Source organism: Acipenser ruthenus, chromosome 22, assembly GCF_902713425.1.
Source record: "Acipenser ruthenus chromosome 22, fAciRut3.2 maternal haplotype, whole genome shotgun sequence".
NCBI classification, from domain to species: domain Eukaryota; kingdom Metazoa; phylum Chordata; class Actinopteri; order Acipenseriformes; family Acipenseridae; genus Acipenser; species Acipenser ruthenus.
Genome location: NC_081210.1, coordinates 29583860 through 29602507, shown reverse-complemented (window position 1 = coordinate 29602507; position 18648 = coordinate 29583860). Strand labels below are relative to the sequence as shown.

At 45.3% G+C, this 18648-nt stretch overlaps 2 protein-coding genes across 3 annotated transcripts; both read left to right on the top strand.

Annotated features, from left to right (window-relative positions):
- The first annotated feature begins 1214 nt into the window (after positions 1-1214).
- On the top strand, positions 1215-9371 carry LOC117431784 (protein FAM193B-like). Of its 2 annotated transcripts, none has more exons than XM_058996440.1 (9): positions 1215-1549; positions 2339-2525; positions 2814-3032; positions 3508-3913; positions 4333-4522; positions 4860-5093; positions 5464-6496; positions 6880-6955; positions 7139-9371. In XM_058996440.1, exons 1-9 carry the CDS (start codon positions 1289-1291, stop codon positions 7233-7235), a joined length of 2703 nt encoding a protein of 900 aa, XP_058852423.1. In that variant the 5' UTR covers positions 1215-1288; the 3' UTR covers positions 7236-9371. The 2 variants fall into 2 exon arrangements, with proteins under 2 accessions (XP_058852423.1, XP_058852424.1); XM_058996441.1 differs by having other exon boundaries at positions 1219-1549; positions 6883-6955.
- Positions 9372-9777: 406 nt separating this feature from the next.
- LOC117431226 (probable ATP-dependent RNA helicase DDX41) lies at positions 9778-18590 on the top strand. Its single transcript, XM_034051967.3, has 17 exons — positions 9778-10176; positions 10554-10655; positions 11082-11235; positions 11510-11584; positions 11804-11864; positions 12061-12197; positions 12518-12590; positions 12861-13014; positions 13324-13460; positions 13795-13957; positions 15053-15184; positions 15278-15349; positions 15885-15981; positions 16466-16615; positions 16849-16920; positions 17257-17367; positions 17823-18590. The coding sequence occupies exons 1-17, from the start codon at positions 10150-10152 to the stop codon at positions 17957-17959; spliced, it is 1854 nt and encodes a 617-aa protein (XP_033907858.2). The 5' UTR covers positions 9778-10149; the 3' UTR covers positions 17960-18590.
- Positions 18591-18648: the final 58 nt, after the last annotated feature.

Here is an 18648-nt window from a genome sequence, read left to right as displayed (position 1 = left end):
GAGAGATAAGTCAACACAACCTGATGGATTCCAGTTTGATAGGGTTAGGCTCATCATACTATCAGAGATTTAACCTTCTGTATTAAATATCAAAATGATTGTGCTTGAATGCAAATCGTCAGTCCCACACAATGGTTACATTGTAGGTATTTGAATATTTAGATGCACTATAGATATCTGTGTTTAAAAAAAAAATATATATATATGTTAATTGTTATGTCATTGTAGTTATCCGCAGCTAATTTGCAGTAGAACTTTATACAGACAGACACAAGGCACTGAATGAATAGGTAAGTGTTGTTTAGTGCTTTGTGTGCAGTACCCTTGTTTGCAGAATATAAACTGAGCATTATGTCTCTTGCTTTCATCAAAAGTGCATGAGTCAATTTTGTGATGCTGTAGTTTTGAAATTGAGTCCCTTTTGATTTGCTGTCTCCTGAGTGCTCTAGAGGTGAATTCTATCGAAAGAGCACTTATACAGTGAGTGCTGAGCAAATATTTTGATGAATGGGATTTTAAACAAACGGAGCACAGAGCTGCGGTACTTGAGTATTAGTTTTTTCACCAGCTTTGTGGAGTGAACTAATCCAATGCACTGTTTAGGCTCCACAGCTTGTTGTCATCGTGAATCTCCGCAGACACTGATCACACCTAGACTGCTTTGAGCCCTGGCCTTCCACTCGAGTCTCAGAACTGCACAAGCAGCCAAGAACTTACTTTACAAATTCTGTTCATGTGGGCTCATGTAAATGAGATATATATTACCAACACAAAACCTCTTCTGTAACCTTGACACCGTTGAGAGGCCGATATGGAATTTACAATCATTATTATTTTTTTTTTAGATAGGCATCTCGCTTCCTGTTTTTACAGCCACCTGAATTTTGCTGTTTTTGCTGCTTCTGCACCCAGCTGCTTTGACACCTCTAACTACCAACCATTCTGCCTAATTACTTTGCTCTCCTCGTTAACTGTACATAAATTTAAATACTTCTGCACTGTACTTGTTTGCGTAACAGGAATCAAGAGCTGTCACATTCTGAGTAGTGTTTGTAGTTTTTTTTTCTTTTTCTTTGCTGGCATCAAAAGCAGTTGAATTTCTTATGTTCTTTGCACACCAGTTAAGTAAGGCAGCGTCTACCTGCTGCTTTGCAGCTATGGGAGGGGGGGAGGGGGGCGAAAGGGATTCAGATTTGTTGTATTTGTCTTGGCTTGGCGAACGTTTCAAACTGTGTCTGGTTCTGTCCCTTTACAGCCGCTGCCCGTCGGCGCTGCCTCTGCCCAGTCCATGCACACCTGCTGCCTGCTGTGCCACCGCGAGCGCAAGGAATGGGGCACGAGCCCTGCCAACGGGCTGCCTGGCTCCGGAGTGGTGCCAGCGCTCTCGCAGGCCCTCCTGGGAGAGGAGCAGGCAGGCAGGACGGTGCCGGATGCCATGCCGTCGCTGTCTCAGAGCCTGCTGGGAGAGGTGCCCCTGTGGATCTGCCAGAGCTGCCGGAAGAGCGTGGAGGATGAGGAGAGAAGGGCAGCGCAGGAGCAGGCTCTCGCAGTGAGTGTGAACAAGAGTCCTGTCAAAAACACTGCAGTCATGTACCCTACTATATACTCTGGTGTGCTGCAGGAACTGGCTTTTGAATTGTGTTGGTGTCTTATACGGTGATCCAGTATGGATGGACCTTCTACTTTACTTTTCCATGTTATTATTATTATTATTATTATTATTATTTATTTCTCAGCAGACGCCCTTATCCAGGGCGACTTACAATCGTAAGCAAATACATTTCAAGTATCACAGTACAAGTAATAATACAATTAAGAGCAAGATAAATACAATGACTTTGGTTCAAGCAAGTACAAGTGTGACAAAATACAATTCAATAATACAGCAGATAACAGTGTCAGTGATAGTTACATCAGGATATGATTAAATACAAAATACTACAAATTAAACACTTTGCAGATTACAGTACTCTGAAGTACAGGATTAAATGCAGTAAAATAGGGGGCAGATAAGAGCAAGTAAAGCTCATTTAAGGAAGGGTGATAAGTGTCCCAGGGGAAAAACAGAGGAGCCCTACTATGTACTGTATACCACATGGTTATATTGAATTCACCTTTTGCTCACAGCTTTGTATTTCCATTAGTTTGTTTTGCTTTCTTGTTACATCACATATCTCGGGCATCGACTGATATACAGACTTCGTATTTGCACAGTGGTCCCACATGGTTTATTTGCTTGCACATTAATCAGAGTTTTGTCTAAACCTGTGCTAATGCAATCCCATTCCACGCAGTTCAAAGATACGCTGTTGACCCGCTCTCTTCTCCTCCTGTGCAGGTGTCCCTTTCGCACTCCTCCTGTAAGACGCAGAGCTGTGGGAACGGATATCCGGATCACGGCAGCTCTGTGGACTGGGACCCCAGCTCCTTCCTGTCTGCCCACAAGCTCTCGGGGCTGTGGAACTCGGCACACACAAATGGGGGAGCGCACTGTAACCACACGGCTGCCGCGCACACACAGCAGGGTGAGTACAGAGCGCAGCGGCTGGTTCCCTGTGGACATCATAAAAAGTCCAGGCTCTGTTGTAGATGTCAGTGGTGTTTGCCACTTTGTAATGCTGTTGACATTACAAAGTACCACCTATATGCATTATACAAGCATTGGGCAGTGGTTGGTAAGAGCACGTTTGACATCCTTATTATTGTGACTTTAAAGCCCTCTGGTGTAAATGGGGAGGGGGCGTTTCAGCTTTGTCAGAATGGCCCTTTCCATGCCGTCTGTGATGTCTCAAGCTGCAGTGTCTTTGTTTCAGGCGGTACGGCGGGACCAGCCTGCCATGAAAAAAGACCTTCTCACGAGGCTCCTGGCAAAGCCGCAAAGCCTGCTGGGACCAAGGTGTGTCCTTACAGTCACCCAGCATCCCAGAATTCCAGTGGGGCGGCTCCCAGCTCTCCCCTCTCTACCTCCTCTGATCTGTGCAAGACCACCCCCAAGCACTTCAAGACCATGTGCCGGAGACCCACGCCTCCAGGTGAGCCTGGTTTAGCTGTGACTCCTGTGACACGCCAAGCCTGGCTGATCCAGGATAGCGCTGCTGTTGCTTTCCATCGGGGCTCTACTTATTTTATTATTATGAGTTCTGGCCCCTTGCTGGTTGGGCTTCTGAAGGCTGTATATTCAGAATCACATTCTTCTGCATGGACGTTTGCTTGATAATACAGGCGCTATCTTGTCTACTTTTTGACTGCGCTGGCATTTGCTATAATGTTATATTTGATATACTGTTGATGTAGGCTTTCTTTGATATACTAATAATCATCTATTCTAATGTACTGTGATCTAAACACAAACGGAATTGACAATTGATCACTACTTGGCTTGCAGCAGTAGGGTATTAGATAGATGTTTCTCCTCTCTTTCTTTCTTTCTCTCTCTCTCTATCTAGCTGTACATATACATGCACTATTTGGTTACAGTTGGTCTTTAAGCTAACTCTTCTCTCGCAGGCGAAGCCTTCCACTCATCAGAGCACCATCAGCACTCGGACCTAGCAGTGCCGCCCAACAGTCCCACGGGGCTCTCTTCCCAGCATTCCTCTCTGCTGCCGCCCAGACAAGCGCCCAGCCAGCATGTGCATGCGACCTCGCCTGGCTCGGGGTCAGCCATGCATGCTCCTTTCTCCCCTCTGGTACCAAACCTTCACGTGCCAGTATCCAAGATAGCGGCTGGGCCGGACAGTCCCGTCTCTTTACACAAGCCCGGGGCGTGCAAGAACGCTCACGTTCCACCGGCCAACACGCCGCACACCAAAATGGCAGCACCCCCTACTGGATGCAGTCATCCCTGCAGTGGGCACTGCAATGGGACCGGCGCATCTCCTAGCGTGGCACATTTACCCTCCGGAGGCTGCAGGTCAGTGGATGTATTTTAATTATTTTGTATTTAATAAAACTGGGTGTCTGCAGTTTATCGCTGCTTTTGAGGAGACATGACAATAAGGCAATTATTTCTGAACTGTCTGTATACAATCACTTCCGTTTTGTTTACTGCAGGCAATGTTCAAAAGAAGATACTGTAACAGTCTAGATCAGGGTACTTCGACTTCTGCTCTTTGTTCCAACCCTGTTCTAAATTGTTGAATTTAACCAGTGAATCCTCCCTCCAGACCTCGAAGTAGTTTTTAATTGTCATTTTACCTCCAGGACAGTCATTGGCCACCCCGGGACTAGATCCTTGATTCCAAACTAAACCTCAGAAGCATTAGTAATACACACTTGCTGCTTAACCCCCCCCCCCCCCCCCTCCCATAACGTCTGCGTGCCTCTCTGCAGGGACCAGGCATGCAAAGGGCACAAGCAGGTGAACGGGATGGCCTGCCACCCGCCCTGTGAGCTGGAGGAGGGGCTGTGCGAGGACGAGGACAGCAGCTCCGAGAGAAGCTCCTGTGCTTCGTCCTCCACCAATCAGAAGGACGGGAAGTACTGCGACTGCTGCTACTGCGAGTTCTTTGGACACAACGCGGTAAGCCAGGGCATCATTTTACAGCAGAGCTGCTCATTGTTATTAGGATCATGAGGATGATGATGGTAATTAGGTGTATTACTTTCCTTTTAAATTCCTAAACGTGGAGCCAATCGCAAAAGCTGTCACAAGAAGCCCACCATCACTGTTTATAAATGACTGCAGCACGTATTTGTATATAAAACTGTATGTGTACAGCATTTAATTCTATAGAGAAAAGACTGAAGTAACATTGCTTTGAATATGAAAAAGACTGCCTAAACTATGCTTACCACTACATAAACACTAAGGCTGATTTGAGATGCCATAGCCTCACCTCTTGGGGGTGTCTCTGTAGCCCCCTGCCGCCCCAACGAGCCGGAACTACGCAGAGATCCGAGAGAAGCTGCGCTCACGGCTGACCCGGCGCAAAGAGGAGGTGCCACAGCAGCCGGACTCGGACCCGGCCGAGCCCAGTGCCATCGACCACCGCGATGTCAACGAGCTACTGGACTTCATCAACAGCAACGAGCCCAAACCCGTCAACAGCGCCAAGGCTGCCAAGCGTGCCCGCCACAAACAGAAGAAGAAGGTACGCAGATAACAATAGAAACAATTCCCACTACTGATTCATGTGTAAAAAATGCTAATTTAGACAAAGTGATACATTTTTTTGCTATCCCATGACTTTCTTCTTGGATTTTGAAAATTGTATTTTAGTTTTGTGTATTTCCACTATTAACAAACAGTATTAATGGATTAATGTGTTCATGAGTGAAGTGTTGTATTCGTACTGTTATCAAGAATTTCTTCTGTCACTTAGTTACATTATCCATTAAAAACACCCATTCATAGATTCCAGTAGAAAATGTTTCAGCCTTTTTTCTGTTCTGTTGGATAGCTCTGCTGTACCTCGGTGTGGTGTTAAACAGGTGTTTCTCTGTCTCTGCTCTCTTCCCCAGGAGATGGAGAAGGTTCAGCAGTGCAGCGTGGAGCCCCCGAGGCCTGACCTGTGCTCCTCTCCCCCAGGGCAGCAGGCAGTGGGGGCTGTGACGGGGGAGAGCGGCCGGCTGCTGGAGTGGCCTCAGCTGGAGCTGGAGCGGGTGAACAGCTTCCTGACGAGCCGGCTGGAGGAGATCAAGAACACCATCAAGGACTCGATCCGTGCCTCCTTCAGCATGTACGACCTCAATCTGGACGTCAACGACTTCCCCAAGAAAGCTGCCACCCTGGAGAGCAACCGCCTGCTGTCGCACCTCAACGGCACCTCCGAGCTGCAGCAGATTGACTTGGACCTGTCCCCGCTGACCCTGGGCAGTCTGAAGAACCACCTGGTGAACGGCAGGGAGGAGCTGGGCTCAGCGGACAGCCCCGCGGCCAGTGATGTCCGACGGCTCAACGCCACGCCCAGCCTCTCTAAACTGATCCGGGTGCGCTCGCCGGAGAGGAATGGGAGTGCCAACACCGGCACCTCCCCAGCACCACCACCACCGGGCACCACCACCGCCACCAAGGAGGAATGCCCAGACCCCAAAGATACAGCAGCTGCAGGAGCTGGCAATGGCAAGCAGAGGAAAGGCAAGAAGCAGCAGCAACAGCAGCAGCAGCAGTCCAAGACCCCGAAGCCTGAACCCCAGAAAACAAAGGAGACGCAAGCCAGGGTATCGGGGTCCGGAAGTAGCTCCAAAGCGGCCTCAAAACAATCGGCCCAAGCCCTGCCCATGGTGGTGGAGCCCCACAAGGGCCAAGCGGTCCAAGGCAGGAGGCCTGAAGAAAGCAAGGGGAACCGGCAAGGGCAGAACGGGGCCTTTGATGCGGGCGGCTGCAGGCAGCTAGAGAGGAACAATGGAGGGCCCCAGGATATGAAAAATGGCCCCAGAGTGGAGCTTGAGCCCGAGACAAGGGCCCACACCCCTGCATCAACAGGCTCCCAGCAGCCCAAGGGAAAGAGCAAAAAGAACAAAAACAAGGCGGACAAGTCCAGCACTTCTGTCGGTAAGACGATCTCTATTCTGTGTACTGTGTGCCCTGGTGTAAGTGCTTGTATCTGCGTGTGTCTCTCCAAGGCTTGTACTGGTGTCTGTAGAAGAATGTCTGCAACTCGATCTACAAGTAAAGGTTAAATGTTACCCTTCCTGAAAACTTCTGCAACAAAGAGGCTTAGCTGAAACAGCTGCTGATCGCAAACCCACCAGAACTCGGAAGCGTTTTTCTCAGAAGTGTTTTTTTTTAGGTGCCTGTTTGCAAGTGGCGATTCCGGTGGCAACCACTAGATGGCAACAGAGTCTGAGCTGTAGATAGTGTGTGTCCCGGGCTCAGCCTTCCCCATCCCTGCCATTGTCAGCTGAGTGTCGCTCTTTTCTTTCTTTTCCCCACAGATGATGTGTTTCTCCCCAAAGATCTGGATGGGACTGAAATGGATGAAATTGACCGGGAGGTGGAATACTTCAAGAGGTAACATAGCTTCTGGTTTCAGAGTAGTGGAGCTCAGGGCTGGCCCTGGTTGAAATTAATAAGTCAGACAGATACTGAAATTTTAACAATGTATTTATTTTGTGCGTGTGTGTTGAAACTTGATAGAACTGATCAGTAGCTCTATCCACTCAGTGTGACCTCTCTACGTTTCCTTCTCGCTAGGTTTTGCCTGGATTCTGCCAAACAAACGCGACAGAAAGTGGCGGTGAACTGGTCCAACTTCAGCCTGAAGAAGGTTCATTCAAATGCAGCTCAGTGAGGTGGAGGTTTCGTGAGCAGAGAGCGCCCAGTATTCACACCCTCCACAATATCCCAACACGACAGTCTGATTGAAGACAGATCTGCCGCCGGCACTTACTGCACAGTGGACAAGAGCAGCTCCAGCCCGCATCCTCCTCCTCCTCCTCCTCCTCCTCCTCCTACACAAACATGCAACACAGCTGCTTCAGCTCCTAATGACTTGAGTTACCCCACTACCCCGTAACCCCAGGGTTTTATCAATTCGTATTCAGACTTTGAGCAACACTTCCTGTCAGTGCAGCCTGCCCCGGGGTCAGGACTGGATTAACTGACCTACACTAGATACCTGCTTCTACTATTGTATTGTCCTTCCTGTCTAGGAGTTTGCAGCACAGGGATGCAGGGTCCTAGTGCACTAGGTGTAGTGTAGCAGGGTCTCGTTTTAAAGCAAATGCAAAGGCACGTTTCCAGAGAGGCATGAAATCCTTTTCCTAGTATCCACCTGACATGAAACCGCGCCTCTGCAAGTTGTTTCTTGTTTGCTTTTATGCCTTTGCAAATGTTTTATTCCTTTCAGAAAGCGTGTCGTGCACTTTCTGCAAAAAAAAGAGCCTGTACTGTGTTTTTTTTATTTTATTTTATTAAACATTTTTTGTTGTTTTTATTTCATTTAAAAAAACAAACTAAAAAAAAACCATTTTTTTTTCTTGGCCGTGTCGGCACTTTTTCCAAGTGGAGAGCAGACTGTTCTGGTTCTAATTCAGCATTCAGGCTGGGAAAATAATTCATATCCATGGTTATTAAAAAGAAAAAAAATTATTCTTCTTGAAAAGGCAGTAAGATATAAGATCAACGAAAAAGGGTGAATATCATTTCCCCAGGGATAGTTTAAAGCTACTTGTCGCAGTCCATTCAGCTGTGATTGGAAGAAAACAGAAACTGCCACCCTTTCCTCACCTGTAACCATATATTCGTGTTGCTGGTATTGTCTATTAAAGATTTGTCTCTAAAAGCCAGCGCCATCTGCTGGTTACATTGAGGTACTCCAAACCATTGCTGAGCTAGACAGAACAAAGTTTAAGGATCTCCGTAATTAGAAACTTTTAACAACGACATCAAATATCAGTGTAAACTGCTGTTTGTGCCAGACTGTTAGTGACACACAATCAAGTTTCTATTCTAATATAGTTTGTGCGATGGACACGCACAACAAAAGCAATCTCACTTCCTTGTGCAGCCTTTAAATACATGGCAAATACATTAATTAAATTAAAAGCGTATCGATTTAAATAATAATAAAACAAAAATACATTTAAATAATTGCGGAACTAAAAGCATAGAATAATTTTTATTCTAAACAATTTTAGAATTGAGAATTTTTTTTTTTTTTCCTGATATGATTCGTGGAATTGAAGCGTTTAATATGCATTGTTGCTGCACAGCCCCCTCAATTACAGTGTTCTGGGCTCTTATCTGAGTGTGCTGTACAACCCTGTAATCATCGTCGTCTTTCATTTTTGTACTTCAGTACAGTGATGCAACTAACCGTTTCTAATGCAACCCACAGTAGCCTCAAGAACTGCTTTGTATGAAGCTTCAATGCACTTGCTGTGCTGTGTCCTCCCTTAAAGGAGCTGCCCTGTACCACTGCAGTGTCCAGCCCTGCTTTCTAGCACAGCTGTGTAGATTTAGCACTGACAATGCTCTCCTATTACTGTACTGCTTTCATCAAATGTTTCTTAGTGGGGGACCCAGTCCCTGAAATGTTATGTGGGGTAACAAGACTGTCACAGATGTGCTGCTGCTGCTGCAGCCGCTGCTCCTTTCTCTGTTGTAGCTGGGTGCCCCTCTGGGACACTGGGTAGGTTATATGGGGTATTTCACAAATGCTTTCTGATTCTGACATGAATGAGATGATGTAATTTTTTTTTTTTTTTTTGTGTTTCATATTTTACAAGATCTCTGGTGCTGTCCAGGTTATATTAAACTACGAGACAATATCTTAAAGTTTGGAATGTAGGTTTATACTGTACCATTAAGGGCCAAGTGTATGTTGGCTTCTCCTGGTTTTTTATTATTATTATTCACTTTTGATACTGTGAAAGAATCTTTCATTCCGAAAGATTTTAAAAATACAGTTTTGACTAAAGAAAAACGTGTGTTGTGTTGCTTTCTGTGTGTGTGTGTGTGTGTGCTGAAAGCGTGTTCCCTAAATGTCCCTGCTGGTGATGTGTGGTTCACAACACAGGAAAAGCAGGATATTGTAAAAGTGAGTAAATGTACTCAAAAATTCACTTAACCTGCGTTTTAAAAACAAGCCCCTGTGTGTGAAATAAAGGAACAGTCATGTGGTTTAGGAGGCCATCCTGTTGCACTTTCAACACCATGTCTCAGTGAAACACTCCTTGAGATGCAGACTTCATATTGCACTGGGGTTTTTATATAACAGCGGACAACTGTATCCATCCTTTTCAACACAATCAACCAATGAATCACATTCATATCCCAGTTTATCCATCCAATCCAAAAAAAAAAAAAATTAATCAATCGCACATAAGATTTAACAACCGTCCACAGAAAAAACAAACACATTTCGGTGCTATACCTGCTACAGGGATACAGTAATAGTGATAAAGTAGCCCTACTACTGCGCGCACATGGCCTGGCTTGATTTCTGCCACTTTGGTGGCAGGAACTGAGTAGAATTTCGCGTTTTTGTTCTATTCAGTGGAACGTTCTTGAGATGGTTGTACCTATCCGACCACCGTAGTACAAGCAGGACATTCCCACAACAACGCGAGACTGACGCACACAAGGCACTTTCGGGTGTGTAGGGAAAATAAATCACATTGTAAACATACACATTGAGGAAAGGGAAGACGTTTCTATTTGTATTGTGTACTGGAAGTCCTGTTTGGAGATCTGAATCAGAGATGGAGACGGAGAGCAGAGAGCGGAAGGCGAGTACTGCTGCGCGGTGTTGTTTATGTTTCTGGTATTTAGTACAGTGGCGGTTACAGTGTTGTAACTTCATTCACAAGTTGTGTTACTGTAAACCGATTTTCATATTATTTTCTTCGAGTTTCCTGCAGAGTGAGTCTTTCAAAGTTACCGATTACAGTTACAGATTAATTAAACGTGCAGGGTAATCGAGCAGCGGAGAATATTAATTATTATGATTCTTACACATTTCACAAATGGTATGCACTTGGAGTCTTATTTCCACTCTAGCGTTATGTGCTCGAGTTGGCACAGAACTAGCTAATCCTAAAGTCTGTGTGGTTGGCACTGAACTAGCTAATCCTAAAGTTTGTTTCTGTGTGTTTTGTTTTTACAGAGGGCCCACGTTGAGGATGAGGAGGAGCAGGGATCCGTGGAGTCGGAGGATGATAAAGATTATGTCCCTTATGTCCCTGTCAAGCTGAGGAAACAGCAAATGGTAAACTGTCTTAATGTCTGAACACCACTGTATGGCCTGTGGTACATTCATACTGAGGACCACACTTCCTGGTCAAGCACTTTGTGTCCTTCAAGGGGCATGTAGTGGTGTTGTTCACCTGGATTAAAAGTGTCAAGAAATGTAACCCATATTTAAAAACAAATAAAATATCCAAATGGAGAACACATTGGGTCTCATGTTTTCATTGATATGGAAACACACTGGGTCTCATGTTTTCATTATAGGCATTGCTAAATTCTGTGTTGGTGTTAAATAGGAGAATTTGAGCTATGATAGGAAAGTATAAGATGCTGCTTCCCCCAGTGGCTATTTCTTATTAATGCATTGCACATGTAAAGATTGCGCTGGTTTTGATGGCTGTGAGTAACGCTGCCCGCTGCTCTGTGTGTGTGTGTGTGTGTTCAGATGCAGAAGCTGCTGCGTCTCCGAGGGAAGGGCTTGACCGACGAGGAGCTGAGAGACAGCGGCAGTGAGCACAGGGACGATGAGGAGGGCCTGGGCCCACGCTCCAACGTCAGCCTGCTGGACCAGCACCAGCACCTGAAGGAGAAGGCAGAAGGTATGGACCAGCAAGGACCTGCTGTTTACTCTGGGCTTACTCATCATGATGGAGAACGCTTCATTGCTCTAATACAACCCCTGTGTTTTCACAGAACTAGGGTCACCGTTTAAAGAAACGATTTGTGTTCAGTTAAACGGCTCATCTTAAAGCCATCTTTAGATCAGATGGGACCGAAGATGCCTAGAATTTGACAATGCATATGCCAGAATTCTTCCTGGTTAGATTAGTAAACAAACAACTGACTGCTAATCTATTCTTTTTAATCTTTAAGCTCGTAAGGAATCGGCTAAAGAGAAGCAGCTGAAGGAGGAGGAGAAGATTCTGGAGAGTGTTGCCGAGGGAAGAGGTGAGTGCCTCGTTTTCAGAAATCAGAAATGTCCTGCAGGTCATGTGTGATCTGGTCGGTTTGAATGTTTGGTTATAGATGAGTCACAATCACAGATTCTAAATATGCATCCTGTGATAATAGAAAGGGTGCCACTAAAAGGGTAAGGTGTGAGAAAAAGGCAGGAATGATTTTAACCTCGAGAGATCACTAATACTGATGTGTGTGTGTTTTTTTTAGCTTTAATGTCTGTGAAAGAGATGGCTAAAGGCATTACTTATGAAGATCCGATAAAAACAAGGTCAGTGTGCTACTCTATCAGTCCTTTTAAACTGTAGGAGCATTTGGCCTATTCCAAAGAGCCCATAAGGAGTGGTTTCCAGAGTCCTTAATGTTGCTGTAACACGCGTAACGTGGAATGGGCCATCTGAAGTTTAGTGATGTCACAGTCCTGTTCAGTGATGTCACAATGTTCGGTTGCCTTGTGTTTCCTGCAGCTGGAAGGCTCCGCGGTTTATCCTGAGCATGCCGCCAGCTCGTAACGATCGCGTAAGGAAGAAGTACCACATCCTGGTCGATGGGGATGGCATCCCACCACCTATCAAGAGCTTCAAAGAGATGAAGCTGCCTGCAGGTACAGCCGTGCTCGTCAGGTTGGGGGGCATCATGTAACAGAACTTCATGAGTTATGTTCTGGTAAAATGCCTCAAATTAAAGTGAGTGAAGACCCTGCATTTTATAACTGCAGATCCCTTTGTAAGACTTTATAATTAAATGACCTCTTAATGGTAGTTGCTGGCTGCTGACTTATAGCAAGGTAGCACTGCGTGTGGGTGCGTTTCTGTTTCTGAACCACACTGTGAGGTGGTAGTGTAGATCAGGGGTGAGGTGGGCTTGTGGCTGCTTGTAATCTGTCTCGCAGTTCATTTTCACTTTCTCTTTGTCTTTTGGCAGCAATTTTAAGAGGCTTAAAAAAGAAAGGGATTATTCATCCAACACCAATTCAGATCCAGGGAATCCCTACAGTGTAAGTCATGGTGTTTTACTGGCATTTCTTAAACTCTTCAGTACATTTCATTGAACTTTTTACAGTTTTTCTTCACACAAGAGAACTAGTCACTAGGTGGCACAGTGAGTGCGAGTGTATCCTGCTGCTTGTATTATTGTGTGAGATCTTGGGCTGAGCAGTATAGAATAACTGCAGGCCCAGCTGCACATTGCATGTTAGGCTCCTGCTGCAGCTTCTTCATGTTCAGCAGGAGGTGTGGGTTGACCCTGTGTCTGTGTGCTGTGCTAGTTTGTCAGGCAGAGATATGATTGGAATCGCCTTCACCGGCTCTGGAAAGACTCTGGTGTTCACGCTGCCGCTCATCATGTTCTCCTTCGAGCAGGAGAAGAGGCTTCCCTTCTCCAAGAGAGAGGGCCCATATGGACTCATCATTTGCCCCTCGGTAAGTTCTGCTACGCCCCTGTCTGCTGGAAGAAAGAGAGCGTTGCGAGGAACTGAACCCATACCCAGCACCAGCATGCCATTATGTGCAGTATGCTTTCTTTCCTGAATCAGCCCTTAAAGATATCGTTCTGTTATTCTGTAAAGCACCCTCGCTGTTGTTATAATACAACTTCAGCATTAACATAAACTAATTGCGTAACCCAAAACAGACTATATTAGCAAATGGAATCCAGCAAATGGGAACATGCCGATTGGAGTCCCGGCCTTGTGGTTTTCTTGTGATCATTCCTCTCTTCTCCCCTGGCAGAGAGAGCTGGCTCGGCAGACCCACGGCATCATCGAGTACTATTCCCGGCTCCTGCAGGAGGAGGGGGCCCCTGAACTGCGCTGCGCCCTGTGCATCGGGGGCATGTCCGTCAAGGAGCAGATGGAAGTGGTCAACCAGTAAGTGTACATTAATATCCAGCGATGGCTTCCAGTCTACAAAGAGATGGCTTCAGAATGTGAATCCTTGTTACCCGAGTGGGAGATACCGTGCTGTTGTTGCAGCCCCACTTCTTATCGTAGTACACTTCATCCATGCTGTTTTTACTACATTAGTAGAAACTTCAATTCTTGTCACAAACACGAGCTAAAAGAAACTCAAGGAGGCTTGGCTTGTGCCTTCGTCGGAGTTGTACCTTATAGTCTGGCACCGAGTGTTTGTTTTTAAAGTCCTGAATGAAATTGTTGAAGGCAGTGTTGAGAGATTGAGAGGGGTGTCCTTTTCTCTCGTCAGAGGGGTTCACATGATGGTGGCCACTCCCGGGCGGCTGATGGACCTGCTGCAGAAGAAGATGGTGGGGCTGGATATCTGCCGTTACCTGGCACTGGACGAGGCAGACAGGATGATTGACATGGGCTTCGAGGAGGACATCAGGACCATCTTCTCCTACTTCAAGGTAACTCAACTCTCATGAGGTGGGGGGGGGGCAGTGCGGGCAGTTGTTTATAACTAGGGCCATGGAAACGGACTGTGCTAGATGCTTCTAAGATTCAATTTTATCTCTACAGCTTGTGAAATCAGGGATTGCATCTAGTGGCAAAGATGTGACATTCAAGACTGACACCATGATAAATATAAGATCTATTAGTCGTAGTTTTATTATTGTTGCAGGCAGTCAAATACACTATTTCCGTGAAATCGTGAATTTTCCATGGCCCTATTTACAACACTACATATACAGAGATGGAAGTACATTGCATAGCAGTTTTGCTACAAGCTTGGTTAGCCACAGGATATGTGCTAACAGGTGTGTCTTCTGAAACTCCAGGAGTGGATTCATTTTCATCTTATTTCCATCTCTTTCTATTTAATTACTGATATGTAATTAAATAGTTTTAGTGTCTCATGTGGAAGTAAGTTATTTTTCCAAAATTGTACCAGCAGTCTGCCTGTTTTGAGTTATTTTTTTCTGGAACTCGTTACTGGTCTGCAGTGTTTTGAATAGCTCCTTGTGTAACACTTAACCCTCAGTTGTTTCCAAGAATGGCAGGGTTCTGTCTGGCACCCACAATAATGAAACCGTACAAGGGTTAAAAGCTGATAAGGAGTTTGAGGAACTTGTTTCAGAAGAAGCTGTCTTCCGCTGGTTTGACGAAGTGAAGATCATTTTGATAGTGTGCATGCATGATCATTTCTCTGCTGCTGTAAATAAATTCCATCTTTTGGATCAGTTGCCTTCTGGTCCAGAAAAGAGCGTGATCTCACTGTACTGATCCACAGCCTCTTTCAAGCTCTGTGTAGAGTTGAGGGTGCTGGGCAGGGATGAACAGCAACACTGGTTCATTCCAATAAACTCTTAACTGCGAAAATCCTGTTGTAGTTTAAACATTAAAACACAAACCATCCCTCAGATGTTTCCTGGTAGTTCTGATGTAGTGCACCACACTTTGAATTTGGAGGTCCGTATACATTACTGAGTTTTAAAGCTCTGAATGTAAAGCCTCAGTTTCCCTGATGGTACAATACAATCTTGTTTGATCATCCCCTCTAGGGTCAGAGGCAGACTCTGCTCTTCAGTGCCACTATGCCAAAGAAGATCCAGAACTTTGCTAAAAGTGCCCTGGTGAAGCCCATCACTATCAACGTGGGCCGTGCGGGAGCAGCCAGCTTGGACGTCATACAGGTAGGGCTTTGAGCAGCACTGATACAGGGGGCTCTGTTCTTAGCCTTATAACCTGGAATCTATTCAGAACTGTGTTTGCCTTTCTTGTTTTAGGAAGTGGAATATGTGAAAGAGGAAGCAAAGATGGTTTACCTTCTGGAGTGTTTGCAGAAGACTCCACCTCCAGTACGTGGTTCAGTTAGGTTTATTTTTAGTCTTGTAATAATGTTTTTAATGTTTGTGTTGCTGCTGCTGCTGCTGCTGCTGCTTCTGCTTCTGCGTTTTCATGTCACCTTGTTGGAACGTGGACATACAATGTTTAAAAGATAATCGTACAAGAAGATGATTAAAATTAAAAGAATTCAAGCAAACTTTACAGTCAGCACTGAACCCCCCCCCCCCTTTTATAATAGATCATCTGGGGCTGTTAAATTATTTTCTAGTATGAAAGCAATTCAATAGAATACAGTGTATACAGCACAGCATGAATGCAGCTGTGAATGTGTTTCACAAAAACAGCGTTTTCCCAGCAGAAATGGCCTTCTGCTTGGAACTCCATCCTGTTTCTGTTTCCACATCAATGCTGATGTTGATTTTCTGTTCCCCCAGTCTCTGTTTATTCAGAGCATCAGTGTTGTTGCCGGAGGGAATTGGTTTGGATATGAGCAGGGCTGCTGCTGTTTCCATTGCCCGGTCCTAAGCGTTTCTCCTTTGTTCATAGGTGCTCATGTTTGCAGAGAAGAAGGCAGATGTAGATGCCATTCATGAGTATCTCCTGCTTAAGGGAGTGGAGGCTGTGGCCATTCATGGAGGAAAAGGTAAGTGGAGCCTGTCCATCACTGCTGTCAAGGCTAGTGCTTATTTATTTATAATCTCTAACTGGGGATGTAGTGGAGGGGTGCGCACACTTCAGAGTTTCATAGATCTAGAGAACTGACTGATCAGTAGCTTGCTTCAGATATACTTTGTTGACAGTCTCAGAATCTCGATACACTTGTATTTTTACATGCAAGTACTGTATGGTGGTGGTAGGTCTTTGTGGTCTGATTTTTGTATTTTTAGCCATCTTACAAACATGAAAAATGATGCTTAATCTGCTGGTGGTTTTCAGCCTTAGTATGCAACGTTAATATTTAGATCTGTTTTGTCAGTTTTAGGTGAATGCTGTAGCCCCGGTCTCTCCAACACCCCTGCCTCTCTCTTGTTATCTCTTTGTCTCTTGATCCTTCCATCTAAATCTGATTTTTAGATCTTGGTACATTTGTATAAGCACATGCTGGGGCTTCTCTTGTGTGCTTTCAGATCAGGAGGAGAGAACCAAGGCCATCGAAGCCTTTAAGGAAGGAAAGAAGGATGTGCTGGTGGCCACTGACGTTGCGTCCAAAGGCTTGGATTTCCCAGCTATCCAGCACGTGGTGAACTACGACATGCCAGAGGAGATCGAGAATTACGGTATGATTATGGCGCGGATAAACCTTAACATTGCTGCTGGAAATACAGCCATTAATCGGTTACTGATCGCCATTGCTTTTATTGGGGGAGCCTCAACTGCATCACTGATGGGTTAATCACCCTGGTGTCCTGTTTAGAACCTGGCGTATGTATTGTATTACTAGCATATGCTTGTTGTTTTAGTTGAAGGCTTTCGTGACAATCCTGTTTTTTAATAATCATTTTCTCTGCAGTCCACAGAATCGGGCGTACGGGTCGATCCGGAAAGACAGGGATTGCCACGACTTTCATCAACAAAGCCTGTGGTAAGAGCCCAGTTTCTCTGTGCCTCTGGTAAATAGTCTATTGTAGAGGAGACCCAAGAGACAGGCTGGACCACAGGAACTCTGCTTTGCTTACTATAAATTGATCAAACTTCTGCCGGTGTGATTTATATTATTATAACTTTGCCCTTTTGTAACAAAACCACTGTTAATTTTTTTTTCATTAGAGAGTGGTATTCTAGGCCCCTAACATCTGGCCCTCTTTTCTAAGAGATAGGTGTTCACTTCATTGTAGCTTTTTGATCCTTGACTTGAAGCTGATTGAATCGCTGTTTGCGAATCTCCTGTATGTATGTGACTGTGTATTGTTCTTCCTAGACGAGTCTGTGCTAATGGACCTGAAGGCTCTTCTGATTGAGGCGAAGCAGAAGGTCCCCCCTGTGTTGCAGGTGCTGCAGAGTGAAGACGAGACCATGCTGGATATTGGTGGTAAGGGCTCTGAGCTGCTCATTCTGCACTCTCACTGTGGCACACAGCTTACAGCACAGATTGCAGTCATTTGTACTGGGGACCCACTGCCTCCCTTCCTTTCCCAAGTGTCAAATCTCTCCTGCAGAGGAAACTGAATACACAGCACAGTGAAACTGTCAGCACAGTTCCAATAAAGAGAGGAAGTGAAATTTGAGGTAGTTGAATGTATGTGTATCTTACTTCCCTAACATGGTGGTTCAGTGGTTAAAGACAGGGGCTTGATACCAGAAGGTCACTGACTCACTTCCTATGCTCCGTCCTACAGAAGAATCATAAAACTGAGGTCTTATTTTAAGTGACTCTACTGCAGGAGTTGTTGTGCATAGTTCACCCTTTAGTCTCGCTTTGGATAAAAGCGCCTGCTAAATGACTAATTAATTAAAATAATAACTATGCTGTTATTTTTTTTCCAGGGGAGAGAGGCTGTACCTTCTGCGGAGGTTTGGGTCATCGTATCACAGACTGTCCCAAGCTGGAAGCCATGCAGACCAAACAGGTCAGCAACATCGGACGCAAGGACTACCTGGCGCACAGCTCCATGGACTTCTAGTCATGCCACGTGGACTGGACTGGGCTGGGCTGGGCTGGGCTGGATTTTTTACACTTCTATTTCAAGGACAGAATGACTGTTGGGCTTCCAGCACAGCGGACCTCCCGGTACATGTTTCCGCAGAGCTGGGTGGATTTCTGATATGTACAGTCTGCTCAGCTGTGCCCCACACTGTGTTACTGCTTCACACAGCAACATGTACTGTAGTGTGGAGGGCGTGTCTTATTCCACCTCCCCGGGCAGGGGAACCCCAGTGCCTGACATTGTAACAGAGATGCAGAAACTTTCTGTTTGTCACTGCCGGCTGGACTGGGGTGGGAGCAAAGGCATTTTAAAACCCATTTTATTCCTTTTTGTTTGCTACATCATTTAGACAACATGGTTAGTAAATATTCTTTCACCTGATGGGCAGGTGAATTATGATTGTCCAGTTTTCAATATGTGAAAGCAAATTGATATACCTTTTTTTTTTGTAAGATTATTCAACAGAAATGCATACTGTATACAGTATTTGTGAGTTTCTTTTTGTTAAAGTTGTACAATGAGGAAAAGTATTTTGTTGAGAAACCTGTTTATGTGGTTTTCACAAAAGAATAATAAAGGCGTCTCTAATAAACGGCATTCAAGTTAATTCCTGGATCTGCATTCTTCTTGTTTCTTAATCCTGTCCCATAGGAGCCACTTTTATG

What these genes read in the sequence shown, in the direction of transcription:
- LOC117431226 (XM_034051967.3), top strand. Translation starts at nt 10,150, where the DNA reads ATGGAGACGGAGAGCAGAGAGCGGAAG. An exon ending in CCTGAAGGAGAAGGCAGAAG is followed by an intron (nt 11,236 to 11,509) that starts GTATGGACCAGC and finishes TTAATCTTTAAG; the next exon opens with CTCGTAAGGAATCGGCTAAA. An exon ending in TTTCATCAACAAAGCCTGTG is followed by an intron (nt 16,921 to 17,256) that starts GTAAGAGCCCAG and finishes TGTTCTTCCTAG; the next exon opens with ACGAGTCTGTGCTAATGGAC.
- LOC117431784 (XM_058996440.1), top strand. Translation starts at nt 1,289, where the DNA reads ATGCACACCTGCTGCCTGCTGTGCCACCGCGAGCGCAAGGAATGGGGC. An exon ending in GCCACAAACAGAAGAAGAAG is followed by an intron (nt 5,094 to 5,463) that starts GTACGCAGATAA and finishes TCTCTTCCCCAG; the next exon opens with GAGATGGAGAAGGTTCAGCA. An exon ending in GAGGTGGAATACTTCAAGAG is followed by an intron (nt 6,956 to 7,138) that starts GTAACATAGCTT and finishes CCTTCTCGCTAG; the next exon opens with GTTTTGCCTGGATTCTGCCA.